The 26,867-nt window shown below is 40.2% G+C and overlaps 1 protein-coding gene across 2 annotated transcripts in view; it reads right to left on the reverse strand.

The window, feature by feature from the left end:
• Positions 1-4,826: 4,826 nt before the first annotated feature.
• SLC35G2 (solute carrier family 35 member G2) overlaps positions 4,827-26,867 on the reverse strand; it is a 32,497-nt gene continuing 10,456 nt past the window's right edge. For both annotated transcript variants that reach the window (XM_019934220.3, XM_073803797.1), the window contains exon 2: positions 4,827-6,215. In XM_019934220.3, the coding sequence (XP_019789779.1) occupies positions 4,959-6,197 (1,239 nt within the window). In that variant the 5' untranslated portion in view covers positions 6,198-6,215 and the 3' untranslated portion in view covers positions 4,827-4,958. The remainder of the gene's footprint in view (positions 6,216-26,867) is intronic.

A 26,867-nucleotide genomic window follows, 5' to 3' on the forward strand; every position in this document is an offset into this window, starting at 1 on the left:
ATGCCCCCTTAGGGAAGCCTGCTGGGGTGCACAGGTATTTTCCCCATCCTGCTGTTGAAAGGGCCTGTCCATACTCCTACCTGATTGTAAACTCAATTAAGTGAGGAACCATGTCAGTATTCAGTTTTTACCCAGTGCCTAGCACATGGTAGATCGTCAGTAAATATTGTTTAAAGCATGAATACATCTTCCATTCCCATTTTAAATCCTGGTCCTGACTGTAAATTCCAAGAGTTTACGCTTTCCTGTATTTAACTTCAAAATTATTCGTTTGGGTCCTGATAGAGGAATGTGGTTCTCTTGCCAGATATAGGATCACAAGGTCAAGCACAAATCACCCATGGTCCCTTCCTGGCCTCAAGTTGACTGGGGCAAATGGACCACGAAATTCTGGGCAAGTACTCTGTCTATATCCCATAATTAGCATCTAAAGTCAATAATATTAAGTGAATTTTGGATTTATTCTGAGGGTCTAAATACCTGTGTATATTTTATCATGGCTGATGTGGACTGAATTGTGTTCCCTCTCAAAATTCATATGTTGAAGCCCTAACCCCCCAATGTGACTGTATTTGGAGATAGGGCCTTTGAAAGGTAGTTAAGGTTAACTGAGGTGATAAGAGTGGGGCCCTAATCCTGTAGGATTAGTGTCTTTATAAGAAGAGACAGCAGAGAGATTGCTTTCTGTCTTCACAACAAGAAGACACAGTGAGAAGACAGCCATGTGCAAACAAGGAAGAGAGCTCTCACGAGAAACTAACCATACTGGCACCCAGATGTCAGACTTCTAGTCTCCAAAACTGTGAGAAATTAAATTGTTGTTTAAGCCACAGTCTGTGGCATTTTGTTATAGCAGCCCAAGCTGTCTAATACAATAGTTTTATTTGTTGATACATATTATAAAGTTTATGGATTGAGATATTATTACATTCATTTTTGAAACTATATAAACCATTGTCCAGAGGTTGAAACTATTTCTCCAAAATCACATGGCAAACTGTTAGCTACACCTGGCTCAATTCAATTCTAGTTACATGTGATGGGATTAGGGAGTGTGAATACAAATATAACAGGTAAAATATTCCTTGCCATCAGGTAGCTTATATCACTGCCTTAAGTGGGGAAATTAAACCCAGAAAAAATATGCTGAAGTCATAAGTTTAGATTTTATTTTGTATGGGAATATGTATTTTGAATGGGCCAATGATCTGAACAGACCCTTTGTGAGATTTTGATCCAGATCTATTGACTACTGTGTGCCATCTATTTAAGCAGTAGAAGAAGTAAGGGAGAGAGCTTTTTCATAAAAGGATTTTAGTTCCCTGTAAATATGTGTTTTTCTTTTAATCTTCCTTTAAAAGTTCCCTCATCACCCTTTCTTACCAGGAACTCTTAAAAAAAAAAGAAAGAGAAACTAAAAAGATATAAGAAAAAGAGAAGGAATTGAAGAAGAAAAATAAGGAAACAGCAATGAGAGAGGAAAGCATTGGGTGGAAGGGTAGATAGACAGAAAGTCATATATTGCAGTATGGTGTACTTAGAAGAATGGAGTCCATGTTCGTAAGGGGTGGGAGTTGTCCCAGAGACCTCCTTTCACACAGTCTGTCTCCCCAACTTCCAAATGTAAACATGCGCTTGGCTGCTTCTTTCTTTTAAAAGCACAACTCAAACCAAAAATAGGAATCAACCCTGCTTATCCGTTATGAGTGGACTAGGAACTAGCCAGGATCAGGCAACAACATTTAGGTCAAAACTTATGACCTATGGACTAGAAATGGGGCCTCAGATACGGGTAGCTAATCTGTCTAGGATAAAAACATGTAGACAGTTCACTTCATTCATTCCAAAGGAAAGAATCTGGGAAGAAAAGGAAAGGAAAAATGAGCCTCCATGTCTTAAGACCTTTCCCAGGAAACTATGGAGGGCTTATTGTTGGAAATGCTTAAAACTTCCCTGGTGGCACAGTGGTTAAGAATCTGCCTGCCAATGCAGGGGACACAGGTTTGAGCCCTGGTCCAGGAAGATCCCACGTGCCGCGGAGCAACTAAGCCCATGCACCACAACTACTGAGCTTGCGCTCTAGAGCCCACGAGCCACAACTACTGAAGCCCGCACGCCTAGAGCCTGTGCTCCGCAACAGGAGAAGCCACCGCAATGAGAAGCCCACACACCGCAAGGAAGAGTAGCCCGCACTCGCGGCAACTAGAGAAAGCCTGTGCGCAGCAACGAAGGCCCAACGCAGCCAAAAATAAAATTTTAAAAAAAGAGAGAATGATCTGGTTTAGCATCACTGTAAGGACTATTTAGGACAAAAAAAAACCTATCTACTAATCAGTAAGAAGAAAGTAATCACAGGCTTGACTGTGAAGTATAGAAATTAGTGGACCCTGGTAACTAAATTCAGTTTCTATACTGAGTAATGTTAGTGTTTTATGGTAATTAATTCAACAAAAATTGATTGAGTCCACTCTGTGGTAAGCAGTACAATAGATACCAGAGACCTAAAAATCAGTCCTCAACTTAAAGGAGCTCCATTCAATGTCAGAGAATTAGATTTAAACAGGTACTTATTTGTATAGTAAATACAGCAATAGATATGTACAGGGGGACATTAGTCCACAGGGGAAGGGGTGTGTGTGGTCAAGCTAGTCAGGCAAGTAAGTAGGCAAAGAAGAGAGGATCTTTCCACATAGAGGGGCCTGCGTTAAAAAAAAAAAAAAAGGTATTACACAATAGTAGAATATTGCTAGAGCAGAAGATGACTAAAAGTGTAAACAAGAGTGGGTTATGCAAGTTAAGGGCCTTAGACTTTATCCTATAGGCAATGAGAAGCCATCAAAGGGTTTTCTTACAGCACTTTAAACTGTCATTCTGTTGTTTTCTGGCCTCTACTCTTTCTGATAAGAAGCCAGCTGTAATTCTTATCATTGTTTTCTTGTGTGTCATATATCTTTTCCTCTGGCTGCTTTTAAGATTTTGTTTCTTTATCTTTGTTTATCAGTAGTTACACTATGTTTCCAGGTGTGATTTTCTTTGTATTTATGATGCTGGGGGTTCACTTATTTCCCTGGATCTGCAGATTGCTGGTTGTTGTATCTTTTTACCCAATTTGGAAGACTTTTGGCCAGTATTTCTTCAAATCTTTTTTTATGCCCCATTCTCTCTCTTCTTCTGTGACTACACTTACACTTATACTAGACTTCTTACCCCTTAGTACAGGTCATTCCAGGCTCTGTTCATTTTTTTTTTTCAAATCTTTTTGTTTCTGTGCTTCAGTTTGGGTAATTTCTATTGAGAGCCAGTAATTCCTGAAAAATCTGAATGTTAACATTTTCCAAAAGCACAAACACCCTAAAAATGACTTTGGGTTCCTTTTGGGGTATCTTTGAAGGCATATTAGGAGAACAGAAATCACAAGATATTACAACAGAGAACATAGTATTGGGTGTTGATGGACTGGAAAAGCAAAAAGGAAACACTGAAGCAGCCCAGATATGATAACTATAGAGAGCAGCTAGAACCCCTAGGAGTAGTGAAAAAGAGGAATCAAGGTTGGATCATCAGGTCTCAGGAGCTCAGAGGAATGACTTGCTGACCTGTAGCTTATACCCCTGGGAGGATGCTGTGCAACTGGTCCTGCTGCTACTGAGAGGGAGATGATGAGGCTGGGTAGCGGGTGGAGGAGTGCCAAAAGAAGCTTAAGGCTGAGATCAATTGCTGCTTCTGGACCAAAGGGCTCTTGCTTATTGCGGGGGTAAAAATGACAGAAACTGCAAGCAAACAGAAAGAAGGAAGTCCTTTATCCTCTCTGTTTTACAGTCTCCCTCTAATGCCCTTTATTGGTGGAACCTAGTGAGACCAGCTGGCATAGGAAAAATGTAGTTTGCAGGGTCTGAGTCATAGCATCACAGAGGAGAGTTATAGATGGGTGTATTTGAAGTTAAGATAGCTCAATAACGATAGCTTAATAAGCAATACCATATCAACATTTGTTTGTGCTAAATTAGTAAAAAATTCCCAAATTAGACCCAAATTATTGTTACTCTATGTGGTTTTACAGACTTTTAAGCTCTTCTGAAAAGAATCTCAGGACACAAAGTTTTCAGTTTTCTGCTGTACTATGATTACTGTTAGTGTCTTTTTCAGGGGTAAGGAGTACCTTTACTGAAGCTCACACATATACTTACTACATAAACAAGGGCAGGTTTGGAAGAGATCTGCATAACTGAGGATGAGTAGACCCTCCCCCCAACATTCTATCTCCCACCATAAGGCACAAAATGGCATAGACTAAGTAGAGCTGGCAGGAATCCAAGCTTTTCCCTACCTCCATTTACTATGCATTGCCTAATGTGGCCTCAGCAAGGGGAAGACCAATTTCTTCTAAGGTAGGACAACCACCACTGCCAGTGAAAAACCAGCTCCTTTCCTTCGTTCCCTCTTTCTTGCCTCAACTCACTCAAGCTACTTTACCAAGCCCAATCACCTCTAGTTTTCTAATGCAAATAGGTGACAAAACAGGGCTTGGTATTCAGCATTTCACCTTATAGATTTTTGAATATCGAAGGATTTTTGTTGAACATTTATAGAACATTGGGCATGAACTTTTTACTAATTTTTGAACTTCAGGACCACAGAATTTCCATCTGAAAGAGGTCATTTCTTCAAGTCTTATGTTCTTTAGCAATAAAAGTTAACATTCTCTACCCTTTTATTATTTATAATAAATAATCATTTTTATAATAAAAATTGCCTTATTATTAACAGCAAAGAGACCAGATTCATGGTATTCCACATAATTTAGTATATGTTTTTAATTTATTAGACTAGAATAAATTTTTCCACGTCTGCATATATTAATTATATAGCACTCAGTTATACAACATATTTCCAGATGAACATTAAAATGTCTGTGTATCTATTAATAACTGAACATTAACAAGATAATAATCAGGTATTCACTTAATGGGAGAGTCTAGTATTTCCTGATAATCCTGCCTTCTTAAATTCCTCCAGTAAAGTTTATAGCCAGCAAGGACAAAAACACTAATCATAATGATTACCCCTCCAAAGACATCATAGACACTAGGAAATATATGTAACACTAGAAGCTGCAACACCATGGCTACCACAATCTCCAGATGTTGCACGGTGCTGACCAAAGCTGGATGGAATTTGTCCAAGGCATAATAAACTCCTAAGAAGGCTGCAGTAGAACAAATGCATATAGCAATGAGATAACTCCAGGTTTCTCCATCTAATGGGATGATGGGTTCTTGAAGAATGAACATAGTAGATACTCCCCAGACTGTCCCAGTCCAACCAAAGGTAAACAGTGCAGTCCACATGCTGATCTTCTCCTTAATGGATCTGTATACTATCATGGAAAGAGCAGTGGTCAGTCCAGCCATCACGGTCATAGTGTACCCAAAGGCTTCTTTCCAGGCATTTAACAAAGAATTATCTTCATCAACAATGTTGGGGATCATGACAAGACAAACACCTAAGATGCTGCAAACAACTGTAGCCGTGTCAACATAAGCCATTTTCTCATCTACAAGTAAAAAAGCCAAAATGGCACTGAAGACTGTGGTTGTGGCTCTCCACATAGTGGTCCCATTGCTGGGAGGAACTATTGAAAATGATGTATAAGCACAGGTGATAGAGATGACATTGCATACACCATAAAAGAAGAGTCGCAATCTGTATCCACTGGGTCCAAAGGGGGCTTCCTGGTAGTAACACACAACTAACACAGATAAGACCTGCAAAACAGAACGGATAAAAATCAGTTCTAGAGATGGAACTTTGGAACGATCAGAAACAAGCCTAGTGATAAGAGCTACACATCCATGAGCCAAAGCAGATCCAAACAGCACTATCCACATTTTTCTGGATTGAAAAATATTTTTTTCTGCAAAACTTTGGAATTGTCCAATCTCATTGGTCATTGGGTCTTCTGTTGGTGGATGTTGAGTATCCATGGTTCCAAAGAAAGTTCTTCCTTTTCTTTTCATTTCACTCAGCAGGCCTTTCTTTGGATTTTCTTCCATAAAATTTCCATAGTCTTCATTGATTTCTTCATATCCATCATCCCCAGGCTGAGGATAATGAGAAGTATATTTCACCATCACCGTGTTTGGGTGTATTTTCACCCGTTTTTTAACTGGATATTTTTTGGAGGGAGAAGTATCCATTTCTTCAGGCAATCAATTCTATTTAAGAGGGAAAAAAAAAGACAAATGTACATATTCATCACTTGAAATATAGTTTTAATTTCTATTATAATCATATGTACCAATTCAATAACAGATAGTAGAGGTTGTAACAGGAGTTTTTTTTAAAAAAGTAATAGGAAGAGATGATCTGGCAATATGCCTTATCAGATGTATGAAGCCCAATGAAATTGTCTACCCTTTTTTCACTCTCATCTTAAGTCTGCCCCTATGTCTCATTCTGATTTTTCTTTGTCTCATTAAGCTGTATTTTCTTTACATCACAAACAACTGATATTTTTCCATTTGTTCATTCCTCCCTCTCTATGCATCCAATAAGATAAACACAGAAAAATAAACGACAACATAGATCAAACCTTTCCTTCTCATTGTGTCCATTTGTCTGTATTATAAATTATAATGATTAAGTCCAAATTCTTTTGTATAATCACTTCTGTATGATACCCAAACTAGTCTTATATTACAAATTATAGTGATTTTTTAAAATGTTTATTCTGGCTTCCGATACATTTTCAGATATATGGGATGCACTGAAATTAGAAAATAAATAAAATGGATTTCGTGACATTCATGCATTTTTGCTATATACAGCTTTTCTGATGAGCAACTGGGCAATATGTTTAAGATTTTAACTAAAACTACCCTTTAATTCAGCAATATCACATCTAAGATTTTACCCTAAAGAGATGATCACAAGATGCATTTTACCTTATGTTTTTTTTTAAAAAAAGGAAAAAATAAGAGTACATATTTATGTTTGTTTATATAATATGAAAAGTATAACAAATGAATTATGGAAAGAGATAAAGGAAGCTAATGATCATTGGGGTGGGACAGGAAACAAGAATAGAAGGAAACATTTTTACTGTATACTTTTTACTATATTTTTTGAATCATGATGATTGTTTAAAATTAAATTACAAACTAAAAAGAAAAGTTCATCTGTTATTGAGAAAAAGAGAGCATACAAAAAGGTGGGGAAAATGTATGAATAGGAGAGTTCATTGTAGCTTACCAGAATGACCCTCGATACTATGCTATGCAGCCATTAAATGACAATGCGGACCTTTACTGACATAGAAGGATGTCCATGACATATAAAGGATTTGCCATAGTGCTGGCATATAGTAAACTCTCAATGAATATTAATAAATTCAGCTTCCTTTCACCTATAATTAACTCTTTTGAAACACTGGGTGTCTTCTACAATGTTATTCTTTCTTTGAGACCTGTATTTGTTCACTTAGTTCTCTTTAGTTCTTTCCCCTCTCCCCAAGAACAATTTCCTATTTCCTTCCCAATTATTTCTCCCCTCCCCTCTAAAACATAAAAATTTTTAAAAAGGAAACCTTCTTATTTTTTGTCTTCATGACATATTCCCTGTTGCTTGCCAAAAACTCACCAGTTCTAGGATCTTAAACCATGGTCCAGAAATCAAATCCTATTTTGTTCTTTAACACCATCTGGGTAAACCAACTGTTCCTATTTACTCCTTTCTCTTCTAAATGACACCACGTTCAGTTGGAAGAGTCATTTTAAAAAACACCACCTGTGCCTCCAAGCCCTTCAGTTCCTAGCATGGACCCCCCCACTTGCAGTCCTTCATGCATATTGCTATCAGGCTAATCTGGATGTTCTCTTTTTTCAACTTTTATTAGGATATTTCCACTTCAAATCATGACTTTAGCTTCAATAATCACAAACTGAATTAACAGTCTTGGTCTCCCAAATAGATTTTCCTTCCCTAAATTCCTCACTTATGTTTGAAATACCACCATCTTTCTAGTTCCCCAAGCTAGAAACCAAGGAATACTCAATTATCCTTTCTGCCATCACACTCCATTTGGTCATCAATCTTATTGTTTTTGTCTTTGAAATATTTCTCAGATTTTTCCTTTCTCCTCCAATTCCATTTTACCTTTGTGATTCTGGATCAGGTTTTTATGAATTCCCATCTAGAATATTGCAACAGCATCCTGACTAGCCCTCTTGGATCCCAGTCCTTCTGCCCTAAAATCCAACTATATTATACCACTGTCACATTAATGCCTTTAACAGATTCAAAACAAAACAAAAAACTTCCCTCAAGCTTTCCATTCAAGAACCTACAAGCTTTCCTACCAACTACGTCATTGGTCTCAACTCCTCTGCCTAACTCTCAAGACCCTGCCTAGTCTAGCCCCTATCGATACTTAGCTCCTTAACAAACATACTTTGCTCTGATCAGTCCAGTGTTCTCCCTGTCCTGACTCCCCACATGTACATGTTTCTCTAAGCTTTTATTCTCCCTAGCTTCCCCTCTGCTCCCACTTTCTAAATACTGCTCATCTTTTAAGGAGGCCCAGTCCAAATCTTGCCTTTTAGAAACAAGCCTTCCCTAACCACTCTAGCCACTTATTTTTTTCTTCTTTGTTTAACATCTGCAGTAGTTCTTCTAATTTTTGTAATCTCATCATTTTGTTTAGTTGTCTCAATCAGTGGAATTTTGTCTCCAGTCATTGTACCCAAATTTGCTGTTAAATCTCTTTTCCTTGCTAGTCAGCAAATATCTTAATGATACCTCAGTTAGATCCCATAACTTCCCACTTGCTTAAAATTGTTAAAGTTGTGTCTTATATCCTTTCAAAGCTTTCCCCTTCCCACTGCAGGCCAGATTTGTAGCTCCAGGGGCACAAATAGGGGAAGGACGTATTCTGTTGGTTTACTCCTTCTCCCTTTCCCTCCTTTTGGAGTCCTTGGGAGGGCAGTATGGTCTACCTCTGGGGCACTTCCTCCATCTCTCTAGGCTCCAGCTCCCCTGGTGTATTGGCACAGGGAGGAAGGAAAAGGAAAAGACACATATCTCACACAGTGGCTGCTGTTGTGTGATGGCTTTTTGATATATAAACTTGGCTAGGCTGAACTACATTCTCTAGTTATTTAATCAAACACTAATATAAGTGCTGCTATGAAGGTTTTTGCAGATGTGATAGAAGTCCCTAATCAGTTGACTTTAAGTTAATAAAAGAAAGACTATCCTGGGTGGGCCTGACCTAATCAAGTAAGCCCTTCCAAAAACGGATTAGGCTTTCCATGATTTCACAGATTCCAAACAATTCATGCCATTGGGGTTCTAGCCTGCTCATGACCTTCCTTTCCTTACTACCTGTGGACAAGAAACTTTGGCCTTTGCTCATGGGTTCCAACATGCTCCTGATCTTTTCTTTCTGACTGCCTGCCCTACAGACTACAAACTTCCTTATCCAGCCACCACAGTTACATTAGCCAATTCCTTGTAATAAATCTCCTATTGGTTCTGTGTCTCAGGTTGAACCCTGACTCTAATACATGGTGAAATTCTCTCTTTGATTATTGTCTTTGTTTCTGTGCTAACTCTGATAGGCCATTGATACTCTGTAGGCTGCAGGCATCCAAATGCAGGCTATCTTACGTAAGTTCTGTAGAGCCTCCCCAGTGCACAAATTCCTGATGTGGGGGAGTCTCCTGCCCTGGGGCTATGGCCCACAGGTTTTTGCTTTTTTTAAAAAATTTTATTTATTTATATATTTATTTTTGGCTGTGTTGGGTCTTTGTTTCTGTGCGAGGGCTTTCTCTAGTTGTGGCAAGCAGGGGCCACTCTTCATCGCAGTGCATGGGCCTCTCACTGTCGCGGCGGCCTCTCTTGTTGTGGAGCACAAGCTCCAGACGCGCAGGCTCAGTAGTTGTGGCTCAGGGGCCTAGTTGCTCCGCGGCATGTGGGATCTTCCCAGACCAGGGCTCGAACCCGTGTCCCCTGCATTGGCAGGCAGATTCTCAACCACTGTGCCACCAGGGAAGCCCAGCCCACAGGTTTTTGCTGTTTGGGTCCTCTTGCCGGGTGGGCAGTTCTCTTGGTTAGGCACCAAAAGTATTCACTTGACCCCAGGAAAGTCACATATCCTTACCACTCCAGTGAATATATAGGCCACTCACCACTTCCCCCTTCTCTCCAATTTTCTCTTTCCTTGAGCAAGCAAAGAGCAAATTAAAATGTGCTGTCTAAGCAGACTTCCAATTGGAGAACGAGAAAGCACACCCAATCATTGTAAATAATGATCTGGTAACTTTCACCCTCAGTTGGCTCTAAGGAGGAACATCCCTGTCCCCTCCCCATTAGGAAAAAGCACAACATTCTTCTTAGACCAAGGACCCACAATAGATAATATGATCCCTTTGACAGACTGCATTTTCCAAAGAGAGTCACTAGTCTAGTATCTCCCATACTACATGTCTGGTTTTGTAAAATGTGAGTTTGACATTATTAAATAGAGAGGTAGGGTCTATATTCCCTCCCATTAAAAGTAGCCCTGCTTTTGTGACTGTTTCAACGAATAGAGTATGGTAAAAGTGACCTATTATGATTTCTGAGGCTAGGACATAAAAGGAAATATAGCTATTCCTTCCTAGCTGCAATACTTGTGCTTGGAGCTCTGAGCCACCAAGTAAGCAGTCTGACTGCTCTGAAGTCACCATGCTGTAAGGAAGCTCAAACTAGCCCATGTAGAGAAACCACATGGAGAGGTCCTGAGACCACCTGAAGAGAGAGAAATTCCTGGTAAGCCCCCAGCTGCTCCAGCCCCCTGCTGTTCGAACTCCAGCCACCCATCTGTCTTCAAGTATATAAGAGACCCTGAGTCAGGATTGCCCTGCCAAGTCCTTTCCAAATTCCTGATCTATAGAAACCATGACAGATAATAAAATGATTGTTGTCGTTTTAAGCCACTAAGCTTTGGAGTGATTTGTTACCTGCAATAGATAACTGGAACACCCTATTTCCCTCCCTAGTATTTTAAGGAATCGGAAGGAAGAGTGGTCTTAGTGACAGTTAAAGTAAAAGGCCTCTTATATTTGGACCAAAATGATTGGCTTTTGAAACTGGGATATTTTGTCCCCCATTGTGAGATCCTGGATTCTCATTCTGAGGTAAGAGGAAACTTTTTTTTTTCATTAAAGTATAGTTGATTTAGAATGTTCTGTTAGTTTCTGGTGTAGCAAAGTGGTTCTGTTATATGTATGTGTGTACATATACATACACACACATATATATAACTGAATCATTTTGATTGTTATACATACGTGTGTGTGGTGGTGTGCATACATATATATATATATATATATAATGAAGAGGAAAGTTTTAGTCAACATCCTGTTAGGTATAAATTAATGTATTTAATCCTAGTCCAACTGTATACTTTAAACTGTTATTTGAACTGTGTCATCTTTGTTCATTTCTCTCAGTGGATTAGTCTATAACAGATATATTCCAGGTATTTCTCAACACCATTAATATTATATTGTATAGGGATTCCCTGGCGGCGCAGTGGTTGAGTCTGCCTGCCCATGCAGGGGACACAGGTTCAAGCCCTGGTCCGGGAAGATCCCACATGCCATGGGGCAACTAAGCCCATATGCCACAAGTGCTGAGCCTGTGCTCTAGAGCCTGCAGGCTGCAACTACTGAGCCTGCAGGCTGCAACTACTGAGCCCACGTGCCACATCTATTGAAGCCCGCGCACCTAGAGCCCGTGCTCGGCAACAAGAGAGGCCACTGCAATGAGGAGCCCGCGCACTGCAACGAAGGGTAGTCCCCGCTCACTGCAACTAGAGAAAGCCCACGCGCAACAACAAAGACCCAACACAGCCAAAAATAAAAATAAAATAAATATATTTTAAAAAATATTATATTGTATCCCACTGATGCAAAAGCCATCTTATACTAAAGGGATACATAAAGATTTTTTTTTTTTTGGCCACACCATGTGGCATGTGGGATCTTCCCGTGCCCCCTGCATTGGGAGCATGGAGTCTTAACCACTGGCCCCCAGGGAAGTCCCAGGATCTTATTCATTCTCCCTAGTTTTCATTTAATTTCAGCCTTTGAAATATAATTATTGAAGAGAATCTGGAATCCTGACTAGTAATTACATTTTTGCACATTTAAGTCTTTCAACCTGTGAACATTTCAATAAATACTAACTGAGGTACCATGTGCCCAGCACCATTCTAGGCTCTATAAATATGAAGATAAATAAAACAGGCATGGCCCCAGCACTCATAGAGCTTATAGACTAGTGGAAGAGACAACAAGTAATTCAAATTTAATATTTTAATAAGTTAATAATGCAAGTAACTACATGAAGTACAAGAAACTGTTGGAGCACATACAAAGGGCATGTAACCCAAATATGGGGGATCTTTGCAGGTTTCCAGGTGGAAAGGATGCCTGAATTGGGACTCTAAACATATGTAACATATAGACAAGTAAAGAGGAGAAGGAGAAAAACAAAACTTTTTTCCAGAGATTAAAAATTTGAGTCAGAAATGTTGGTTTTGAGTTCTAGCTCTGCCACCAACTAGAGCAATAATTATGTCTATTTTAAGAGAAAGTTTTAGATGATAATTGTTGGGGTCTTTTAACTCAACTCTCAGTTTGTCTGTTTAATGATTTCACACTTTTAGTGTTTTGATATCTCTCCCATGCGAGACCACCATGCAATTCAGTGATCACAAATTTTTACCACCTGCTCAAAGTTGTTCTGACCAATATGCCAACTCAGTTTCTCCTCATTCCTTACAGAGAGGAAGAATCTGAACTAATTTCATGGCTCCAGTTGCTCTGACATTTATGTGGGGCTGTCCCCTCCCAGGCAGAGGTGTCCATTTCAGCTGCATAGAGCAACTCAGAAGAGGGAATGAGAAACAATGAGAAGAGGGAATGTCAAACAATAGGACCAGAAGACTAGCCTATCCAGCTACAAATGTATCAACCTGAAATGTTGGGCAAATGGACTAAAAGGATACATAGTTTGAACAATGGGCACAATTCAGTATTGCAAGCCTGAAAAAGCAGTATTTGTATCTAAAAGAGGTACTGTTTCCTAAGCTACATCCCACAACCTAAGGCCCAAGATCACCTCTCTCCTAAGGCTGAGAAAACGAACAGTGCCATCCCTACTGTCTTGGTGGGAATCCTTAGAAAATCTCCTTATGGTGCCTACAGCAAATGCCACTTGGTAATCAGAGCTTCTTTCTTTAGTTACCAGACTGATCCCTAAAATGGTAAACAGTCTTAGATATAAAGCTGGCTAGTACAACTTGATTATAATACAGTGGTTTAAATGTGGGCATTGATGTGGTATTTGACACTCACTGAATCAGACTGGCTTTGAACTAAATATTTATCACAAACTGATAGGTTACTACATTATACCTGAGCAGCCCAGTCCTGAGATACCTTATTCCCCCAGTGTGCTTGGACAGTCTTGCCGCTGAATGAAAATGAAAAGACCACACCTAACTGGTCACCTGAAAGGGAAGACCCAACAACCACCTTTCCAGGATATTGTGAGACATCAGGACATGCATAGGATCTGTGCTGTTAAACATATCTCCTGAGAACTATTGAGAGAAGCCATTCATCCCTCCAAACTGATGAAAAGGGGCCCATATTCTGCGGCCTCAAGGCTGTGAGCACGAGTCTACCAATCCTTATGATGAACCCAGCTTAGCATAACCTTTAACACCCCTCTTTGAATAGGGATTCACTCTCTTCCCCACTGCAACTCATGAGGATCAGGAGAACTAGAGGCAGCATTTAAGTCTGCTTGTACTTTATTAATACTCTTTGGGACTGTATCTTTGTGTAAAGGCCCACTGCTTTAGAGAGGAAAGAACCTCCTTCTAAGCTCCAACCTCTGGAACTAGAAAATCAGTTCTTAAATAAACTAATAAAGTAGAACTTGAAAGACAAGAATAATGATAATAAGTGAGAAATAACAGAGTAGAAGATAAAGAGCATGCCTTTCTTAAATCAGTCACATTCAGAAAGTGAGGGATTTATCATGAAGAAGTAGATGTTTGCCCTTCTTAGAAGGTTGATAATATTCACATTGTGTGTTAAGTGGCAAATGATCAAAATGAAATAAGTCAAATCATGAAATGGAACAGTTTTATGAAGATGTAAAAGAGGGGCTGCAAGAAAAGTTAATTGTATAATATTTCAAATACTCAGATTATAAAGGAACTACCATAAGCAAATTCAACCAAAGGGGGAAAAAAAGAGGAGACATACAGTCTAGTAGTCTTCTATGGTAAACCAACTGAATCTCTATAAAAATATAAAAGGAAATTTCAGAGCAACCAGGACAGAATCATTCTTACTCAGATGTATTACCTAGGATAGATATACCATATATAATGGCAGAAATTGCAATTAGAATAGCATTCATATTGCATCAGATTATTGCCTGACAAACAACAGTCCATCTACGTCTCTCTTAGAAAAGCAAAAAATAAGGCACATTATCAATTTCTCCTTTGTAACACTTAGATTAAAGCATCCTTGCAATAGCTCTCAGAAAAAGACTAAGAAGACAAGATCTTGATTTAGCCAGAGATCATGAAAACATTTTCAGCTTTAATGGAAACAATCAGAATTAGCATAAAAGCAAGAATGGGAAAACAAACAATAAAGAAAGGCACAACTGATGGCTCTAAAATCCAGTGAAAACAGAAGGAAATATGGAAGAAGTCAATAATAACAATACTATCAATAGCCAGATGTATTGATATTTACATTTGTACAGACAACATGCTAAATTCTAAACATGGGTTAACTCAGCTTTGAGAGGAAGTGAAATCTTAGGAGGTTTTGGAGTGGGAGAGCATTGGGGAAGGGTGGAAAACAAAATATTTGGAGAAAACTAATGGCCTACCTCACTTTGAACTGCAATAACTTAAAAGGAAGTAAAGGTAAGTACTCACTTTAGGAAACTAACTCGTTACATATTATTGAACACACTCTATGTGAAGGGCACCAGGTAGGCCACGAGGAGCAGGTCAGTAGGTCTTATTGTTGAAGACAATTTGTCCCAAAGTTTTGTCTAGAACTTTGTCACCTAGTGCCCCAAATTAGTCTCTCCTCCCTGCTCTTCTCTCACTCTTTCCTCTCCCCAATCCCCTCCCTCTTTCTCCATCTTACCTTCTCAACGTTACTCCTGTCTCCCACAGACACAGCCCTGTCTGACATCTTAGCCCAGAAGTAACTGCCACTTATTCATGCAAATGATTTCAGGGAAAATGATATTTATTTTATTCCCTTAAAGGACAAAGTATTATCACTGTCAGAGTCACATTCCACTTTCATAACAGAATAAGCTATTTTCATTTTCCTGAAATCATAATTTCTCTGACAGGAAGCAAGAGTGATGATGACAAAACATCTGTGCGGAAAGTAGGAGAAAAGCCTCAATCATGTGAGCACCCCTGCCACTAGAACTCCACCCTAAGAACTAGCCTCCTGTCATCCAAACCAAAATGTATACATGTCACTCCTCTGGGCCTTTTACCAGTGTCATCTGGTACTTAGCCCCTGCCTCCTTTTGTCATTTTTTAAAAATTTATTTTATTTAATTTTTTTTTGGCTGCGTTGGGTCTTTGTTTGCTGTGCATTGGCTTTCTCCAGTTGAGGCGAGTGGGAGTTACTCTTCCTTGCGGTGCCCAAGCTTCTCGCTGCAGTGGCTTCTCTTGTTGCAGAGCATGGGCTCTAGGCACACAGGCTTCAGTAGTTGTGGCACGCAGGCTCAGTAGTTGTAGCTCACAGGCTCTAGAGTGCAGGCTCAGTAGTTGTGGCACACGGGCTTAGTTGCTCCACGGCATATGGGATCTTCCCAGACCAGGGCTTGAACCCGTGTCCCCTGCATTGGCAGGCAGATTCTTAATCATTGCACCACCAGGGAAGCCCTCCTTCTGTCATTTTATTCTCCTTGTGTGTGACATTGTTAAGTTTTAAAAAGCAATGGTTCCTCAGTTTTAAAAAGCAATGGTTCCTCAGTATGTGTTTTTAGAAAGAGGGACAACCTAGTGCCCCAACCGATGAGTGGATAAAGAAAATATGGTATATCCATACAATTGAATATTACTCATCCATAAAAAGGAATGAAGTTCCAATACACGCTACAACATGGATGAACCTTGAAGACATTATGCTAACTGAAATAAGCCAGACACAAAAGGACAAATACTGTATGATTCCACTTATATGTGGCATTTAGAATAGGCAAATTCATAAAAAGAGAAAATAGATTAGAGATTACCAGGGGCTGGGAGAAAAGGGAATGGGGAGTTACAGCTACAAGGTTTCTGTTTGGGGTAATGAAGAAGTTTTGGAAATAGATAGTGGTGATGGTTGCACAATATTGTGAATGTAATTAATGCTATTGAATTGAACATTTAAAAAATTTGTTAAGGGACTTCCCTTGTCTCCAGTGGTAAAGAATCACGTTCCAATGTAGGGGACGCAGATTCGATCCCTGGTGAGGGAACTAAGATCCCACATGCTGCGGGGCAGCTGAGCCCGAGTGCCGCAAACTACAATGCCCATGCTCTCTGGAGCCCGCACGCCACAACTACAGAGCCCATGCACTCTGGAGCCCGCGTGCCACAGCTAGAGAGAGAAAATCCACATGTCACAACTAGAGAGAAGCCCTCGCACCGCAAGGAAAGATCCCACGTGCTACAACTAAGACTTGATGCAGCCAAAAATAAAAATAAATATTTTTAAAATGTGTTAAAATGGTAAGTTTTGTATTATTTATATTTTACCACAATTTTATTTAAATAGGAAAAAAAAAGAAAAGAGGGGCTTCCCTGGTGGTGCAGTGGTTGAGAGTCCGCCTGCCAATGCAGGGGACACGGATTCGTGCCCCAGTCCGGGAGGATCCCACATGCCACGGAGCGGCTGGGCCCGTGAGCCATGGCCGCTGAGCCTGTGCGTCCGGAGCCTGTGCTCCGCAATGGGAGAGGCCACAACAGTGAGAGGCCCGCATATCGCCAAAAAAAAAAGAAAAGAAAGGGGGAAAATGTAGTGCTTCCTCCAGTGTGGGGCAGGGGAGAAAGGAAGGCATTGGTATTTTCAAAAACCTCCCCAATAATCCTAATGTATAATTTTCTTGTGGGAGAACCACTCAACTAGATTATCTAAGGACCTTCTGGCTTTAAGATTTAATGAATCTGTATAGGTATACATATAGCTGATTCACTTCATTGTACAGCAGAAACTAACACAACATTGTAAAGCAATTATACTCCAATTAAAAAAAAAAGATTTAATGACTCTGTGGCTGCTACATGATTAAGGAAGACAGAGAGTGGCACAGGGATGGAAATTTAAAAAAGGGGGGGGGGGGGCGGGTGGATACTAAAGCCAGACTGTCTGGATTTGAATCTTAGCTACAGAACTTATTAAATATGTGACCTTGGGCAACTTACTGAACATCTTTACCTATTTCCTCTTCTGTAAAATTTCGATAATAATAGGATAGAATAAAAATATTAAATCAGTTAATACATACAAAACACTAAGTATCTTGCACTTAACAAGTGTTCAATAACTTTTAAATCTTTTTTCACATGATTCTGTCTGCCTGGAATGACATGGGCCTCCCCCTTTCTGCCCTTGTCTACCTGTAGAGCTCACATTTGTGCTTCAGTGATTTGCTCAAGTGTTACTTCCTCCTTTGCAAAGTCTTCCCTGTTCTCTCCAATTTTTGCGCCCCATTGCCCCTGCATTCATTTGTTTATATCCTGTCTTTCTCACCAGACCATACACTTCGTGATAGCAGACTTTCTCACCATTATATCCTCAGCCCCTAACACAGTGTCTGGCACATACTGGCACTCGATAAATGTTTGTTAGATGGAATGGAATGGATTTGAAAACCAAGAAGAGGAAGACATGGAAAAGAATGGGGAATGATGTTGACTACTGACATCTCTATAGGATTTTTATAGGCCCACATACCCACTTCTGGTGTCTTAGCATCACTGCTCAATCAATGGTAGGCAGCTGAAAACCTGCAGTTTCCCGTGATCATCAAACTGCAGAACTGTTCAGAAGAACTCTCCCTGTCCTCTGCCCTTACCCTCTTTACTAGTCAGAGTTCTCCAGAGAAACAAAATTAATAGGATGTGCATATATACACCTATATAGAGAGAATAATTTTAAGGAATTGGCTCACGCAATTATGCAGGCTGGCAAGTCTAAAAGCTTCAGAGTATGCCAGCAGGCTGTAGACCCAGGGAACAGTTGCAGTTCAAGCCCAAAGGCAGTCTGCTGGCAGAATTCCTTTCTCCTCGGAGGATGTCAGGTTTTTTCTTCAGACCTTCAACTGATTAGATGAGGCCCACCCTCCATTATGGAGAGCAATCTGCTTTACTCAAATCCACTGATTTAAATGTAAATCTCATCCAAAAACACCTTCACAGAAACATGAGCATAATCTTTGACCAGCCAAGTTGACACATAAAATTAACCATCACAGCCTCATCCTTTGCTTGTCCTCCATAAGCATAAAAGTTCTGGCTATTCCAAACTGCAGGAAATTCTCTATGTCATGCTCTTTCATGGCTCTGGGTTTTTACATAAGCTGTTCCTTCTTTATGGAATACTCTTTTCCTGCTTTTTCACCTGGTAAATTACTGCTCATTTTTCAAGGCCCAGATTAAATGTTACCATCTCTGGAAAACTTCCCTAGGCCCATTTCCCACCCCAGTCTGAGTTAGATGCCCACCTCAGTTCTTCAATCATAGAATTTATTGAATGCATTGAATTACAACTGTGTTTTTGTCTTTCTCTTATGCTAGATCTGTGAGGGTTTTAACCCCACAGGTATTAAAATTAGATATTATTAATTTTTATATTTGCAGCATCTAGCTCAATGCTTGGCATGAGATAGGTACTTAATAACTGTTTGTTGAATGAATGGACTATTTTTTAATGAAGCAAATTTTGTTAAGAACAAAATATAAGTAATATAAATAAATGGATTTAAATGGCTAGTAACCCAAATAGGGAGCCTTATCCATTAAAATACTTTAAAGTCCTTAATAACATTTCAAGAATAATAAAACATTAGGGTGAGCAGTTTAGCTATTAAGGGAATGTGTGTGTTTAGCTTCTCTGCCTCTGGCTCTATTTATGCTGCTAGGTCTCCCATATTTTCTTTAATATTAAATTCCTCAGGCATAACTGGAGCTGTTCTTTAAATAAAGTTTATCTACTTTTCTTAATTAAACTATTATCAACCAGTTAAGAAGGGTGTGGAGATACATGTCTTTCAGCATCACCAGGCTGAACTTCAGTTGCTATTTCCCTGCTTCCCAGAGCATGTCTCATAGCTTGGCCCAGTCAAGTGAGTCCCACCAACAAGACCACAGCAGTTCCTCATCAGGATTCCCTGGGCTTGCTCAGGACAAGCTTGACTGAGAAGCTATTTACCACCATCAGCCCTTTAGAAAAAAACACATTTTGTTTATTCCTATTACAAAAGCAATATATGCTTATTGTAGAAAATTGAGAAATGTGAGAAAGCAAAGAAAATAAAAACAACTCATAATCCTACCACCCAGAGATAACTACTGACCCTTCCAGGTCTTTTTCTATTTGTGAACATTGTTTTCCCCAAACATGGTATCAACCACTCTATCCTATTTTATAACTTCCCCTTTACTTATCAGTGCATTGTACACATTTTTCCATGTCATTAAATATTCTACAACACCATTTTTAATGGCTAGTTAATATGGATCCAATATTGGGTTCTGAACACAATAGGTCAATCATTAACTTCAGCTTTCTGAGAGTTTAAAGGTAAATGGGATGACCAGCTGCCACTGATCCTTTACACAGGGGTAGATCCATAACCATCACAGGAAAAGTCACATATGTGAAAAGGTACAGATAACAATGTTGACGTTTTCCCTGAATGTAAATGAGGAAACAGTTTTTGATGGCCAGGGGAAGATTGTGAAAGAATAAATAAGAGATAAGTCAAGAGGATTCATGTTTCCTCTTTGCTCTCTGTTCAGACGTCATCTACAGAGAGAAACGAGCTGAGACCAATAGTGAGATAAAGTGTGTCTTCATTCATTTTTTGTGTTTATTTAGGATCAATACACTGGTTTTGAAAGGACTTGAGGCAACCATTCAACTAGAGTTAAAGGAAAAATGAAACCACAGGAAATATCAAGCACAGATGCCTCGAAGTACCTGGGAAGTACTCTTTTGGATTGTTTCATCCTGAATATGGCTCTAGATTCTCTAATTATAAGGATAGCTATGATTATTTAGCCTCTATTCTGTGACAGGCATATATTAAGAACTTTATTTTATCATTTAAAGGTCAAAACAACTCTATGAAAGTAGGTATTATAATCTCCACTTTAGATATGAGGAAATAGGTTCTGAGAGGTTGCCAGTTAGTGGGTGACATAACTAATTAATGGTAGAGACAAGATTCAGGTCCAGGTCCAAGGTCCAAGCCCTTTCTTCCATACTACTCTGCAAAGTAACCATCCATGGTAGGCAGAATAATGCCCCCCAAGCCCCACCAAGATATCCACATCCTAATTCCCAGAACTTTACCTTATATGACAAAGGGGAATTAAGATTGCAGATGGAGTTAAGGCTGTTAATCAACTGATCTTAAAATAGGGAGACCATCCTGGATTATCTGGTTGGGCCCAATGTAATCACAAGACCCTTAAAAGTGGAAAACAGAGACAGAGAAGATGTGACAACAGAAGCAAATTCAGAGTGACGCAATGTGAGGACTCAGCCTGCTGTTGCTGGCATTGAAGATAGAAGGGAATCATGAGTCGAGGGGTGTGGGCAGCCTCTAGAAGCTGGAAAAGGCAAGGAAGTGGATCCTTCCCTAGAATGTCCAGAAAGGAATACACCCTGCCGACACATTGGTTTTAGCCCACTGATACCCCGAACTGGACCTCTGACTTACAGAACTGCAAGATAATAAATTCATGTTGTTTTAAGCCACCAAGTTTGTGGTAATTTGTTACAGCATCAAACAGAAAACTCAGACACCATCATTTTGTGAATGTCTAAAGATCAGATTTGTATTCTTAGAGAAAAGATCCAAACACTTAGTATTGGTGTGGAAAATAACTGCCTGCATGTAATCCATGATTTTCCCCAGAAAGAATTGTTGATCTTCTTAAGATCTAGAAAAGTGTTGGATGAGACTACAAAGTTCTGGGTCAAGTGGCATGGACAAGATTATTTTAGCCTGACATAGAAAATATTTGCTGGCTGCTTACCACTGTGATACTGTTTGAGACATCTGCTTTTAACAACCACATCCTCATGGATCATCTAGAAATAAAGTGAATTATAAAACACCTCTCAAGGGCTGAGTAAACTGCCCTGTTGGATGTAGTCATTAAATACTGAATCAGAACTTTGGTTGGATACCACCAGATAGATTAATTACCAATGCTGGGGGACTTCCCTGGTGGCGCAGTGATTAAGAATCCACCTGCCAACGCAGGGGACATGGGTTCAATCTCTGGTCTGGGAAGATCCCACATGCCGCAGGACAACTAAGCCCACGTGCCACAACTACTGAGCCTGCACTCTAGAGCCCGCGAGCCACAACTACTGAGCCCGTGTGCCACAACTACTGAATCCCACGTACCTAGAGCCCATGCTCCGCAACAAGAGAAGCCCGCACACTGCAATGAAGAGTAGCCCCCACTCGCTGCGACCAGCGAAAGCCCATGCACAGCAACGAAGACCCAACACAGCCAAAAATAAAATAAATAAATAAATTTATATATATATAAAAATAACCAATGCTGGACAACAGGTCTAACCAATTCTTGAGGCAGCAGATTTGAGCTTGAATTCTACCTCTATCACTTTCTGCCTGGGCATGTATCGTGTAACCTTTCTAAACATCAGTTTCTTCATTTGTAAGATGGGCTGATATTACTAACTTGGAAAGGTTATTACTAAGGACTTAATGAAAAGATGGATCAAAAGCATCTAGAACAATACCTGGCACATAGCAGGTGCTGAATAAGTACTAGCTTGCTTCCTTCATGTTAGCCAAGTACTGTGAAGATTTTGTTACTAGTATAGAAGAAATGGTTATTTTCCTCTCTGATCTGTTTCTATAGCAAGAAGGCTTACTTATAGTTTACAGATTTCTAAATTTGGAACTTTTTTAAAGGATAAAACAATGCACTCTAGGAAATGTGCCTGGAGGCCCAGATTAAAATCTGCTCCTCCAGCCCTTCCAATGATTTGAGAGACTTCTGATTCCTTATATTATATCTCTTCCTGATTGAAAGAGCCAGAGTGATTTTTGTTATCTGTAACTAAACCTTGCCATATACACAGATGCACTGTGTATTACACCATGTGATATGTAAAACTGAATCCCACCAGTCAAGGAACCTCTCCTGCTTATTCTGCTTTTAACAATATTATTTTAATACAGATGCCAATAAAGCATTAATATTTTGAAATTTATGGAAGAGTATTCATTCATACATAATGCCAGTCTAATGAACCAAAGACTGAAGATAATGCTGGTGATCCCTTCCAATAGTCTTAAATTGCTATTAATTCTTTTCTTGACGAGACAGGGTGGTGAACAACAGTAATTCATAGTAGACAATTTGCTTACATTTTGTTCCTCATGTGGTTATTGTTTCAGAAAAATAGCCTAAAATTTATCAAGAAAGTTAGAATCAATTTTTGAAAGAATCAACCAGGATTGGTTGGTAGTCTGGAGTAAGAATAACATTAAGATTTTCATAAAGATGGGTAGACAGCACTTTGAGCTCATACTGAAGAAATACATGTCAATTGTAAATAACTTAGGACTGCTAATTAAGACAGAATCCGAATAATTCCTTCAAGCCATCTTCTGCTAGAAACCTTTTAAATTTTATGTGATTACTTAGATAGTTCTCTGGAAAAACAACTATCAAGGCAAGTTTATTATAACTTCCTTACGCATTCTGTCTACTCAAATCTTCATCTAGGCCCAGCTAGCAAACCAGGCCAAGAGACAAGTATTAGAAGTCACTCAGACCTCTGATTTTTTTAAAGTGCTGTTTCTGAGAAGACTCAGAGCCACAGAGAAGTCAGGAGCCATCACAGTATGACTCCATCTCCTCCCACATCCATGCTGGGCAGGACTTTTCAGCACATCTCAAGTTTTCTGGGTTTTGCAACAGCCCAGGGTAGCTCCTTAAATCTGCCATGCCTACTCTCTCAACAGATCTAGGCCCCACCTAAAGGGAGTTTGCCAAGTCACAATCTCCTTTGTGGTCTGTGAGTTCCACGAAGCCAAGAGAGTTCTCATTCATATTTGTATTCTTAGCACACAGAGCACACTTAACAAATATTGAACAAAAATAAAGACTCATTCCTGAACTGCATTCTACAACTGCTCCTTGAACTCTGTCCCATCCTGCTATCAGTTATCACAAGCTCTGCTGTTCATTCTCCCATTTCTGTCCTGGTTTCACCTCTGAGATTGTCCTCACACTGTTATCTTTGCTGCTTGGCTGCAATTCTGAGTCTCTGTGCTAGAGATACTGGTTCCAGAACCCTGAGGAAGCCTTCTCCTGGTTTGGCCTGCCACTGGACTCTATGCTGGCCCCATGCTGGCCCAGGATTGTCACAGCAGCCCAGCCAAGATATATCTGGGAGAGGGGTCAGCATCCCTGCAAACTTCTTGGATTGAGACAACTTTCATCTGAGCTACATTATTGAAGAATTTTCAATCTAAAAATAGGAAAGCCCTTCAACCCCATTCCTCATGCCTCCTTGTCTTGTGAAAGAGATCCTGAACCACCCACCAAGAAAGAAATAAGGAAATGGCAATGAAATCAGACTGAATGAACAGAGGGAGTAAGGGTATTCACTGAAAGGTTGGCATTGAGCATTTGGAATTTAAAAGACCAAAAAAAGTCTTGGTTTTACCTTTTTTTTTTTTTCCATTTTCAAAATGTTTCGGTGGCTAAAATAAGTTATACTTCGAATTCACTTAAGAGCAATGAATGTTAATATATTAGAAGTTACTTCATGAAATAAGGACAACGTCTTTACTTCAAAATACTTCAAAGTAGTCATCTGAATATTTGACAGAAATATTATATTTTATTAATCCTGTGTTGAAATGATTGCTTAATTACTTAGTATTTTCATTTACACTAGCCAGAAGTGATTACTTTCCACATTTTAAATTTTTCAGAGTAAAAATGATACAATCTTAGACTGGACTTTAAGTTGGCTATAAACTGGGTTTTTTCACACATAATTTGTGAATATAACTGATGGTAGCTACTCTTAGGTGTTTATCCCCAAAATGTTACATTGGGGGTCCTTGGGGATGAATTCTGATCTTTATATTCACATTGTTGGCCAGTAATAAACTGACATTTGGCCTAAAAATTAGTAGGATATGTAATCCTTCACTCTATCCATGCACTTCTTGCTCTTGAGAAAAAATAATTTACTCTGGGAGTCTGAGGGATAGCTAGCTTCTTGCATCGTGGAATTTGATTTTGGTGCTCTGACCCTGATAGTCCAGCTCTTCACTAGGGCTCACTTTTGTATTACTGTAGCAACAGCTAGCTTTTGCCTCCATAGTCAATAACTGCATCTCCTGACCCTGCCAACCGTCTCTCAAATTCACCTTCTTTTTTTTTTTGTTTGTTTTTTGGGTTTTTTTTTGCGATACGTGGGCCTCTCACTGTTGTGGCCTCTCCCGCTGCGGAGCACATGCTCCGGACGTGCAGGCTCAGCGGCCATGGCTCACGGGCCCAGCCGCTCCGTGGCATGTGGGATCTTCCCGGACCGGGGCACGAACCCGTGTCCCCTGCATCGGCAGGCGGACTCTCAACCACTGTGCCACCAGGGAAGCCCTCAAATTCACCTTCTTACTTAGAAGAAACAGGGGAGGAATGTGGATGAACCACTCTAAATCCATCATCATTGCTCTATTTTGCTGGTGACAGGTCTGTGGTGACATCCTGTGTGAGGATCACTCCCTGTGCTAACAGATGCACAACAGCACCAGAACGGTATGACAGCTCACTCACTCCAGGTGAGAAGCGGTTCGGGGCACACTAGGCTGAATGATAAACTCCTCAGCATGCTAGCTAACATTGCTTAGAAGAGGGATACTTAGGTGAGAAAGAATCCTTATTCTGGGCTGAATAGCAGAAGCTGCCCAAGTGGATGTGGGTCAAGGCTCCTTAGATGGAGCTGAGATAGGCTGAAGTTGGGGTCGTGGCTGGCTGAGCTGGGGATGAAGGCTGCTTAGCTGAACTAAGAAGGGCAATAGATCCTGGATTCCAGAGTAGGCCAGGCCGGGAGGAACAAGGTAGAATGTGGTCTAAGGGAGCTAAGAAGAATTGCGCTATGCTGGGCTATGGGAGAATGAGAGCAAGGCCTCAGGATGTTGCTGGGCTGTGTCAGTCTGGGTTATAGGAGAGGAGAGAATTACAGCTAAATGACTTGGAGATGAGGTGAGGTAAGGAGAGAGATCGGATGGGATGGGTATGGGGTTGGGGAGAGGCAGGAAGGAGTAGTGGAGAGATGCACCAAACAGGAGGCCTAGCGCAAGTTTGAGCTGGAGACTCAGCTGACAGTTCTAGGGCAGGAGGTTAGGAAAGGGATAGCCAGGGACTATCAGCTGTGCAGGAGCTGCTAGGAGTCAACAGCTGGCTCTGGGAAGGACAAAGAATGAGAAAAAAGAAATCATTAAATTTGTAGGAGCAGAAGGTGGGAAAGGGGGCTGGGGATGAGAGTTCTCATTCTGGTTAGAGCTGGCCTAAATATTCTATGTTACCATCACTTGGAAGTTCTGGGCATGCTAGTTGCTGTGTAGGCAAAACTGGAGAAGCCCGTCTCCTCTGTACTCAATCGTGGCTAATGACTTTAGTAGACTCTAATGAACCGTGCATACCAGGAAAGGAAAAGGTTAACTGAGATTGAAAAAAAGCCTTATGTGGCAGTTTTCAGATAAGCGGGTTGACTTGGCTTGTGTGAGGGTGATGATGCCTGATTTGGAAAAGAGCAATTTATGTTGTACCGTTTTAAAATCCATTCTGGCACACTGTGATGAATGTGTTGGCTGGCAGCTAAGAACTTGCTGAAATGCAAGAGTCTTTCACCGATTATAATCGACACTTCCCCCTCCAGGAAAGAGCCTTTCTCATCTCTGAAGCAGTGGGCTTATCAATTTGCATAAAATATGCCATTCTCATTGAATATATATTTATCATCTACCACTTACTTTCCTACTGTCTTTTTTTTTTTTTTTTTTTTTTCTTTTTTCAGTACGCAGGCCTCTCACTGCTGTGGCCTCTCCCGTTGCGGAGCACAGGCTCCGGACGCGCAGGCTCAGCGGCCATGGCTCACGGGCCCAGCCGCTCCGCGGCACGTGGGATCCTCCTGGACCGGGCCACGAGCCCGCGACCCCTGCATTGGCAGGTGGACTCTCAACCACTGCGCCACCAGGGAAGCCCCCTACTGTCTTTTTTTTTTTTTAAAAAAAGCAGAATTAGTTTACAGTGAATCAGCATCTTTAAATTCAGCTGTGCTGGGTGAATCTGTCAAGAGTGGCAGGAAGTCATCGCTAGAAGGGGGAGGGGAAGGAATAAAATGATCCTTTTCTGTTTCCATGATCTTTTCTGTATGTATCTAAGTGGTTAAATCACCAATTAGGTTAGATGCTAATTAAATATAAAACAGATTACAGCGCTGTTCTGATATCTTGTTAAAGTTGTACTTATTGGT

The sequence above is a fragment of the Tursiops truncatus genome, chromosome 4 (genome assembly GCF_011762595.2).
Source record: "Tursiops truncatus isolate mTurTru1 chromosome 4, mTurTru1.mat.Y, whole genome shotgun sequence".
Lineage (NCBI taxonomy): Eukaryota > Metazoa > Chordata > Mammalia > Artiodactyla > Delphinidae > Tursiops > Tursiops truncatus.